At 36.9% G+C, this 10785-nt stretch overlaps 1 protein-coding gene across 6 annotated transcripts in view; it reads left to right on the forward strand.

The window, feature by feature from the left end:
- Nucleotides 1–10320, forward strand: part of ATP13A3 (ATPase 13A3) — a 56016-nt gene extending 45696 nt beyond the window's left edge. For 5 of the 6 annotated variants that reach the window (XM_033068781.1, XM_033068779.1, XM_033068782.1 and 2 more), the window contains 4 exons: nt 214–302; nt 484–564; nt 4254–4343; nt 5798–10320. In XM_033068781.1, the coding sequence (XP_032924672.1) occupies nt 214–302; nt 484–564; nt 4254–4343; nt 5798–5995 (458 nt within the window). In that variant the 3' untranslated portion in view covers nt 5996–10320. The remainder of the gene's footprint in view (nt 1–213; nt 303–483; nt 565–4253; nt 4344–5797) is intronic. The other variant, XM_033068784.1, reaches the window with a different exon arrangement.
- Nucleotides 10321–10785: the final 465 nt, after the last annotated feature.

The following is a 10785-nucleotide window of genomic DNA, read 5'->3' on the forward strand; positions in this document are numbered from 1 at the left end:
GTGTATCAGTGAGAAGGAGTCAGGCTTTCTCTCCCTTCTTCTCTCTTATGGCTGTCAGCAGAACTAGTATTGCCCAAATTTGCCTGGAAGGGGTTTAGAGGGAGAAGAGAGTTTGTTTTCAGACTGTAATGAACTTTTGATACATGTTAAAACTGTCCAGAACTCTTGATTGTGAGATGGTCCAATTGAAATATTTTTTTTCTTCTTTTACAGTTCTGTTTGTTTTATCTGTTATAGTTCTTTATGTCTTCATATTTTTCATCATGTTGCACCCTGTTGAACCTATTGACGAATTTCTTGAGGTGAGAGTCAGCAGATCTGTGGTTGTGTCAGCTTCCTGGGGGAACTGATGGGCTGCCTTTGGGGCAAGCATGACCCCTGCCAGAGCTTTAGCTTCACATCACTGGGTGGGGAAGGGATAATTTATAATGCTGAGTCTGTTTTGAATGTGTGTTTCTCACCTCTGGCAATTTGTTTCCACAGCTTGTGTGTGTGCCACCTGAGTGGCGCCTGAGAATCGTCATCATCGTTATTCTAAATGCAGTTGTATCTGTGCTGACCGAGGTAAGAAATCCACATGGAAAAAGTGCTTCTCTTTTAAGTGTTCCTTTTTCAAAGTGCACCTTTGTCTTCCATTTAGAAGGTCACTCTTCACAGCATGCCAGTATGAGTGGCTGCTGTTTTCTTGATAAGTGTGTATTTCTACAAATGTCCTTGTAAACTAGATTTAAGGTGTCAAGACTTTCTGTGTCTGAAGTGTAATTTTAAAATATTTTTTATTAAAAAAATGGGGCAGGGAGGAAGTTGAAAGACCTAATAATTCAACTATTTCATATCAAAATACTCCACTTTTATTTTCGGTGTTACTTCAGAATAGCAACATACTGGAGAACTATCTTCAATCCTGAGGGGAGCCCCCCTTCCTTCGTTTGGATCATACACATAGCTTATTGTTCAGAATAATGCAGGTTGATAGTCTGATCTGATCAAAGTCCAGAAGTAGAGACGTTCATGCAAATCTGCTTTTTTCCATCACTGAGCTTGTCTGAAGTCAATCACTCTGGATGACCTCTTCTGCTGTAATTCCAGAATCAGTATGTGTGAAAACATGCCCTACTTTTCATCCAGGTGCCTTGTTTTTGTTTCCAAGAATCAAAGTTGGACAGATAAATCTTCCAGAAGTCTGGATCCACAGTCATTTATTCCTGTGGTTAGTTCTTCTCCCTGTTAACTGACGTGTCATTTCCAACCTGGATATGTTTGGGTTTTGGTTGCAGTCATGAGTCACTTTTTTTCCTGCAAGATGAAAAAGCCTTCCAACATTATCTAGTGCTTGCACACTACAATTATCTGTTTTTACTGTGTAACATTTTCTACAGCTTCTAATCAGTATTTCCATTGCAATGCAAGGGATTGCTCTCAATGTAACCAGCATAATACTTGCTTGGATCATATAATTTTGACCTTCAAAGAGTACCACAGCATTAATATTCTGTCCAATTGACATGTTTTTTCCCTTTATTTGTGACCTAGTAAAAATTAACTCAAAGGTTTTTTTCAGATACTTGAAACAAAATAATCAAGGTTTTGTGTTTAAAATGTTATTTATTCCAAATAGAATTTGTGAAATATTTGTGAAATATTCTTATATTGCTGCCTATTGGAACATGTTTTTGTGTTTTCACATGGCAGATGACAACTTGTCTTTCCAAACATGTCAGTAGACACTAATTTTCTTGGCCTCTTGTCTTGTTGTTAACAATTTTATCCACTATTAAAGCTCCTGTGCCTTTCTTATGTTGTCCTTTTTGTACTCTAGCTCTTCCTGTGATGATTTCTCTTTATGCCTTGAATTTTTTCCTTTTTATTTTTTTGGTATTAGTGAATGCTTAATAGGTTTTTTGGCTTCCTTTTATTTTTGAAAAGTAAAATTTTATGTATATTGCTGTCTTTACCACTGAAACAAAACAGCTATTTTGAAGCTTCAGAATCATGGCTTCTGATAAATTTAAACAAACCTCCTAGGCAGAACTATTTTTTCCTGTTCAATTTCAATTTTCAGTCCAGTGATAAAGATTACTGTGAGAAATAAATTTACCATCTGCTTGAAAATTCCTTTGTTCTGCAGGTGATGTTGTAATTTTTATAGAATCTGGTGTTGTTTCTGTTCTGGATGTGTAAGGGCTCCAGTAGAAAGTCTGTGCAGTGTGCCAATCCATGTATGTGCACGTGGCTCTCCAAGACCAATGGTTCTCCTCTAATTTAAATACCTGTCCATAAAATTCCACTTCTGGGCTGTGTTGGTTGTCACATCAGCCTGAAAACTTGTAAATTTTTACTAAGCATCACCTAAGCAATGTAATTGCCTGTAGACTGTGTTCTTTCACCCACTCTTTCAAATCTCACCCCACTCTTTTTCCTATGCAGGTTTGAGTTAGCATCTTTCTACACTTCAGTCATTTAACTTTCATTACCAAAACTGCAGGAGTGATTTGGCACATTTCTTTTACACAGACTTCTCTATTTATCTTGTTGCCTGTACTTTAGTAATAAAACAAAAGTACCTAGTTCTTGGCACCAGTTGTTTGGGCTGTTATGTTTTGTCTTAAAACAAGTTTCTTCCACTTTGTAAGTGTAAGTTGAATGCTTTCTTATGGCAGATAAATTGTTTTACTGTGCAGCAGGTGTCCCAACAGAACTGTTGTCTAGCAATCCTCAAATCACAAACCTTGTTTTACAGTGCTACACTCCACCTTCTGTGGCTTCAGCCCACCTTTTGAACTGCATTTGCCCAGTTCCAGCTGTGCTACTCTGCACTCCCTAAAACTTTGTCACGTGGTGCCAACTCCTTGGATCCAGTGTGTTGTGTAGAAATCCCAGGCTATTTCTTTCCTTCACTTCCAGTATAGCTTATTGTCTTTCTCTCCTTGTGTGCCTGGCTGGATTTTCTGCTCCCTACACTTTTCACTACAGACTTAGTGAGTCCCACAGGTCACATTCTGAGTACCTGGAAGAGGCTGCCGGTGGCAGCTCCTTCCATCTTTTAACAAGGTACCCTGTATTTCACCTGGAGTTTGTTCTGCTATCCCTCAGAAACTGCCTCTTTAAGTGTCTCATAATTCTGAGATACATGAGGAATCGGATCTTCTTTAGTCACACCTGCCAGTGTGACACTTCTTTGTCACACTATGATCATATGTAGCTTTGTTATTGCTTCCACAACAGGAATAGTTTCTGACTGTGGTTGTTTTCTGTTCATTTTCTGAAATGCTCTGAAAAGCTTTTGCTCCTTCCATGTGGGTGCCAGACTAAGTTCACAAAGCATGCAGATTCTTTCTACCAGATGATATTGCACAACAAAGGCAGATCCTAGCAGCTGTTCCTTCTTACCCCTGATGCCTGGTATAGACATGCTTAAACCAGACTGGCTTTAAAAATGAACATCTAACAAGCTGAAGATTTGTTGGCTGATGCTTTATAAATACACTATCAAATTCTGGTATATTATAAAATCATAAGCATCATAAAAATCTGTTACAAAAGCCTGACTAATCAGCTCCCCATTTTCAATGGCAGAGGTTAGTCAGGTGTTGGAAGTGGAATCTGTCCAAGGATCAGAGTTGTAGGCTCGAGGCCATGCAAGGTACAGGTTCACACCTGTGTTGCCAGATTTGATCAAAGCTCCTGAGTCTACCCACACAGCTGTATGAGGCTAACCAGATACACTATTCAAGTTCTGCCCTCTTTTAAAAACTGGAATTATACCTACCAAATTCCTTCATTCCTGCTGGTGGCTCAGCTTTGCCACCCCACTGGTGCTTTTCTGAGAATGTCACTGGTTTAAAGCAGACTATGTAAAAAGCATAGCTGCAAAATGAAATGTGCTGTAATGTTAAAGATGATTTATAGGGAAACTGCTCTAAGCACTCAGGTCTTCATATGGTGCTTCACAGTATTTCTAGTATTGGGACACATGTATTTATGGTTTTTACCCATATAGTTGGATCCAGTTTTGGTCATTGTTGCAGTTGATTTTAGAGTACACATTCATAGTCTTAAATTTTGTGTGAGCACTTTAATAATGAAAATGTGTATCACAGAAGTACCATCAAGTAGCATAAACTCTCTGTTTTGCTTGCCACTGAATTAGTTATGCCTAACACACTGTTTCAGGTTTTATTTGTAATTTGCACACTAACAACAAATGATCATTAGTTTCTTTAACTCTTCCCACTCACTGTAATGTCTCACAGAATGTCCTCCTTGATATGATCCTTTGGAAGGTTGTGTTCAATCGAGACAAACAAGGAGAATCTCGCCTCACCATACCCCAGCCGCCTCAGGTTGGAGACGAGTATTTTGCTGTTCTCATTTGAGTGCATGTGGATTAATTTGGTTTTGTCTCTTATCTATAAGTGTCTGTTGCCTTATCTTTAACTTAAATCTGCTTAAATTAGATTTCTGTAACTGGAATATTAAAAGCAAAGGCTTCTGGGTTTATATTTTTTCTGTATTGACACTTTTAAGAGTTTAGTATTTGTGCAAGAGCTGTGAAACAAAACTAGAGTATTGCTTTAAGACTTTTCTCACTTCATCTTTAGTTTCCACATTAGGAAATTTTATTTGTGGTGTCACAAGTTAGCAGGCTAGGACTGAGAACATCTTGATTTGCTTAGAAGCAATTAAAATAATTTGGTTTAGAGTTTTAGGTCACTGTCTGAGAGCAGTAATTTTCAGCATGTACAAATGAAACAAAACAAGATGGCAAATGAAAATACGCTGTTCCTACTTCACATGGTTTAGGACACTAAAAGATTTTTCAGGTGACCATGAATTTTGGTCTGGTCTGCCCCTCTGCTGTTAATACATGAAGGAAATCTGTGTGAATCCCATAAAAACCAGCTTTACTTTAAGCCCGTTGGCTTAATACTTCTGGCTGATTATTATCCATTTGTGCTTGCTAGAATGACAATGGTTTATTTCTCAGCACTACATTTTATTAAATGTATTCACTTAAGATTTACATTTGTCCTTTTGAGGCTGTTGTAGAACAAATTGCTTTGTGTTCACTGAAGAATGGAAACTGTGCTCAAGGCTCACATTTGGTTCAGTTCAGCAACTGATAGACATTTAGAGCATGATGAAAACTATAGAATATATTATCATAAAATGTCAGCCCTGCAAACTATAGGTGCTGTCTGAGACATGAGAGGGATTCAGTGTCAAGAATGAAGTGTGTTTCTCCTCCCTAGCTAATTAAATTACATGCATTTAAGACTGGGAGAAGAAACATGGGAAGGAAGACTTAATTTTAATAATTTGTTTCCTTTTAAATAGCTATTAATACCTGCAGTATTTAGATTTCACACACCAGCAGTTTAAATTCTGCTACTTTTGTCTGACCGGCTGCCTTCAGTTTAAGAATTATAAAGTGTTTTGGGACTTTGCTTTTTCTAGACCAGGCTTTTATTCTCCAACAAATAATTTATTGTTCCCTGTTCTATCTGTGATTATTGAAATGATTTTAAAATATGCATAAAAACTGTTGGTGGTCTTAGATGTCACAATATTGTGAAATACTTGTATTTTTCTTAATGGTTTTTGAATGTCATCACTACCATAGTATAGAAGAGATGACACAACAGAAGAGTTACTGTACCACAGGTCCAATACAATGTGATAATGAAATAGTAAATTAAAGACTGAAATAATAGTTTTTCTTCACATGATTTACTGTATTGTTGCTGACTTTTTTTTTTTATGCTAATGCAATTTTCAAATCTGTTCACTTCTGCAGGAGGCTGGGGACCGCTGTGGAGTCTGTTTCCTTTCTTCCCTGTTTGGTTGTAGAGAGAAGACACCAAAAGCCAAGTATATGCACCTAGCTCAGGAACTGCTGGTTGATCCAGAATGGCCACCAAAACCCAGGACAACAACAGAAGCAAAAGTACCATCTCAAGAAAATGGTTCATATCAAATCATCACTGTAACGTAGCAGTGGATCTTGGTGGCATTTATCCTTAGTAGTATTCAGAAGAATGTAATTTTAAGGCTTTATTTGAAACTGCAGTGTGCTAAATGTCAAATTCTAATGCAGATAGTTCCAACTGTTTTGTCTCTTTGAATACAAGATTCAGAGCCAGGCATCTTATGGCTGTACATTTTAAAAATGTAAGTTACCTTAGGCAGAACAAAAATGATTGTGTTTCCTTCCACCTTCTCTCAAATTTCGTTGCTCCTAAATCAGATGCATTTGAAGGTTTAAACTGCAGGGCAGTTAAAACAGATTCACATTATTTGCCTGGAGTATCTTAATAGTTGTTCCAACTTGCTTATCTGGGCATGTGTTCATGTAAACCCTATGATGTGATGGTTTCATGGCTGTGCTAGAGGTGCATAATAACCTTGTCATGGTTTTGGGGGTTTTTGTGTTTGGTTTTTGGTTTTTTTTTGGTTGGTTGGGGTTATTTTGTTTGTTTAGTTGGTTTTTATTTAACTGATGAAAAGTTTTGTGCCTCAGAACGGTTCTAAAGTTTGTGTGTGTACCTCTAAGTTTTTCCCTATTAGTTAGGAGTGTTTCCAGGTGTAATGTTTGGGTTCTAAGTTTAATTTAGTCTGCCACAGCAGGAATTGGGAATGCTGTAGAAGCAATATGCTCTGTCTTTAAGAAATAAGCACATTGCTCTCACGTGGATTCTTGACTTCTTTTCTAGCTAACCACAGGGAAGGGCTTAGGTGGCCTCCAGGGGAGGAGCCATTTGTCTACACTCTAAAGTTTTTGGAGAAAGAAGGGTGGAGAATCTAAACACTTTCTTCTATGTTATGTTTTATTACATTTAGCTATGCATTTCTCCATAGACCTTGCTTTTTCCAGCAGAAGGATTGGATTATCCCTTTGTGGACCATGTTTCATTTGTAAATCTAAAGATAATTTTCCTTTATGCCTTGAAGTAGTAAGGCCAGAGTTACTGCTGCAAGGGATATGGGAATGGGAGGGAGGTCTGTTGTCACATGCCCACACATGGGATTTGTGCACATTAAGAGCACAGAGTCTGCCCTGTCTTAAGCGCTACATGTAGCTGTATGAAACAAAATAAGAGAAAATGGAGCTAAAGTCTGGCTTGCTGCAGAACTATAAAGCTTATGCAGGTTCTATTTATTAAAAAAAAAAGAAAAAAAAAAGAAAAAAATAAAAGCTTGTATCACCACTAATGCTGTTTAAGCACTAGGGGTAGCCATACATCATTTTGCCATGAGGCAGTATCAGAACACAAGACCACTAGAAAAATACGTCTACAAAGAAGTAGAGGCAGACAGCACTTTGACTTGCAAGGTTTAAAACTTTTTTGTTTTTAACCACAAATCGCTTATCTCCAAACCATTGTCTACTTCATAAATATTTGAAAAAGTCTTCCTTGGTGTCTTTGGGAAGATGATAAATATTGAGTCTTGATCAGTCTATTTTTGTCCAGGGGCAACTAACTGGTCCAGATACCTCCAAGCTTTGAGAGGGGATCTGGGCTCTGAAGAAGTCATGATTCTGTAAAAGTCCTTTAGAAAAGGAAGTCAGGTCCTTTAGAGTAGTTGTGGAATGAGGCCTCAAACTCACTGGCTGGCTGGGATTGTTTTGAAGTGTGTATATTCTAATGATGGAATTTGAAGTTTTGATGTTAGGGATTTTTTTCTTTCTTTTTTTACTTTTTTTTGTTACTTTCTAAGTTGTTTTGTATTGTTCTTTTAAATTCCTGTGGAGAGAGACAATTCCATTCCAGCCTTGTTTTAATAAGCAGAATTTTTCAGATCAGGCCTAATTCCCTTGTGCTGGTCTGTAAGGCAGTGTGGACAGGATGCCTTGCTGCTTATAGAATCATTAAGGTTGGAACAGACCTTCAGGATCATCAAGTCCAACCATTAACCATGTTAATGTCAATCATGTTGTGGTTTCTGCAGTGTTGAATATACTGTGCCAACAGGGAATTTAAAAGTGGTGCTAAATGGTTTGGAAGACCTTTTCCTAGAACTTGGTTGTTGAAGTTATTGCTCCTCCTAAATAGTATGCATACTATCTTCCAGTCCAGCTGTCAACTCTTTTCCTGATTTCTGTTGTTGTTGTTTGTTTTTGAGGAGTGGAGCAGGGGGAAAGGGGGAAGTGGTTTTCTTAGCATTCATTCAACAGAGCAATGTTCTTATTATCCTGGCTTCATAAAGTCATAAACATCGAACAACATTGGTGGCTTTTAAAGGGTCTGCAGACATTAATTAGTCATGAACCTGAGTCGGTTGACTAATTTCTGCCAGTGTTGATTTTACAAAACCTTTGTAGCATGGAATAACTGATGAAGAATAATTCTTAGCTGCATAAGTAGTATTCAAATCTAAACAAAAATAATATTTTAGTTGAAAAATATTGTGAAGCTATGCATCTTGGACCTGGGAGCTGTGACTTATCCTTAAAAGCATAAGCTTCTGCTTTCCATTTCATTGACCATTTTAGATTTGCTGTTTCATAAGAACTGAAAGAAAATATTTGTGTCTTTCCCTTTTATATGCTTTTGCTTAATACTTTCCTAAACTGATAATTTCTCTCAGCTTGTTTGGTTTCTGAAGCTAGATTTTCAGTCTTATTCTAGTTTATTAGACTTACCTAGAAAGTGAGGAGGACACAGCTGTATTAGGGTGGACTTTTCTTCAGAGAATGTTTTAGGGAACTCTTACTAAAACAGAAATTGGCAAGTGTCTCCACTTAACTGAGTGACTAATGGCTCATGAGCATAGTAAACTTGAATGTTTTGCAAATGGGAGCTAGTTTCCTCCAGGTCTATGTTCAGGGTTGGTAAATGTTCCTGAGGTTGCATGCTTGAGCTCTGACGCTTAGTCAAGAATAATAAATCAGCTTTTCTGAGAATCTGTCTTGTTATTGCAAGTTCAGCCACAAAATAAGCTTTTGCATTTTCTGCAATTATTGGGATTTATGCCTTCCTGCCCAAGATCTGAATTTGACCACCTATAATTTTTCTCATTTTGAGCAGCTTAGTTTTTCTGGTTTTCAGAAATGCAGCAAACTAGATCTGCACTAGTGTATTCAGTTTCTGTTTTGAAGTAAGATGAAATTCATTTTGTAGTTAAAAAAAAAAAAATCTTTTTCAGTGTTCATCTTGGAAATCTAAATTCAGGTGAACAGACCAAGTTAGTGAGCTCCACTAGATACTGGGTAGACATTTTCTTCCTGCTGTATATTTTGGCCTTATGTTGAGGAGTTTGATTTATTATTAAATTATTTGTGTATGCAGACTTCAATCTGTACGTATTTTATTTTGATGTATTAGGATTTGTAAATATTACTGATTTTTAAATATTATTTATGCACATACTTAAGGACTGGTCTATCCAGAAAAGCAGTTGCTAAATAATAAATGTTACTTTTTAGAAATAAATTACAAGATCATGAAAATGTATATCCCTCAGGGTTATTTTTAAAGTTTTTTCTTCCTTTCCCTTCAGATTCAATTAGCAGTAACTCTAGTTTCATGTACTATAGAACTAAATCTACTGTAAAAAGAAAATGCTGCAAATAATGCTTGAATAGAAGCGGCTGAAAAAACCCACAGAACTGACTGTCCATATTCATATTCATAACTTTAAATTGGAAACTCTTACTGTTGCACTTTTTAAAAAGTTGATGGATTTTTAATTATATTTATTTTTTTCCTTTCTTCATGAAGGTTGTGCTGAACAGTCATCCCAAATTGGGTAAATAATCCTGTACTGTATATGTGTATATGCAGTATAATACTAAGCAGATGTGGAGTCCTTTTTATGCTGCAAATTTTTAATGTTTATGTTGGTCATCACAAAATGAGAGAGCTCAAGTCCTGTAGGATTTCTCCCATGAAATTCTGAATTGTAAACTTAGGGTTTTGTATGTCTAAGGGAAAGCTGTGGGTTTTTGACAATTTTTAGAGTCTTGAATATGTTGATTTTATATACAGTAAAGCTTCAGGTTTTTAAAACTATTTTCAACAAACTGCAACTTGTTTAATAATTATGTGAACCAGAAACTACTTAGTTTGTCATTAATTCCTCAAGCCTAACACAGATTAAAATGTTCATCATTACAGCGCTCTCTAGAAGCTCAGCTTCCTTTTCTTTTCAAATCTGAAATGATACTACATCTTTGTATCTAAAATATGTATTGCTGCTCTAGAATGGTACCCTGTTGTCAAGAGGCATACATAAATAACTGTACAATAGAATTGTAAATAGACTTGTAAATCATTTTTGTGACTGAAGCTCTTTGAAAATAAAATTTAAATGAACGGATTTTTTAACTCTTCTCATTAGTTTCATGAAATTGTTTTAATTATTCTTCATAGAATTAGATCCAAAGCTTGTTGAAGATCACACTTAATCCCTCTGATGTCATGGATATGCTGTTCAGCACCTCTGTATTTCTGCAGGTGGGGGTGGGGAGGGTGGCTGTGTTAGTGTTCTGCAGGGGGATCACACTGACTGCAGCTGCACCTGGTGGCTTATGAGAGCCATTCTAAAGGCAGACCTTGTACATGGCACAGCAGCTTGTTTCCACCTTCGGTTATTCAGATGTTCCTTCTGTTTGGACCTGTGGGAGGCATGATCTGAGCTGTCTCTATTGTCACAGTCATCTTTAGAAAAATCATGTGGAAATGAAGACACCTTTTCTATCCTGTGGCTCACCTTCCATTGAAACACTCATTGGCAGAGCACATTATTTTAAACTTGAAGACAAGATAGTTAAAGTACCTTTTT

The sequence above is a fragment of the Catharus ustulatus genome, chromosome 10, assembly GCF_009819885.2.
Source record: "Catharus ustulatus isolate bCatUst1 chromosome 10, bCatUst1.pri.v2, whole genome shotgun sequence".
Classification (NCBI taxonomy): Eukaryota; Metazoa; Chordata; class Aves; order Passeriformes; family Turdidae; genus Catharus; species Catharus ustulatus.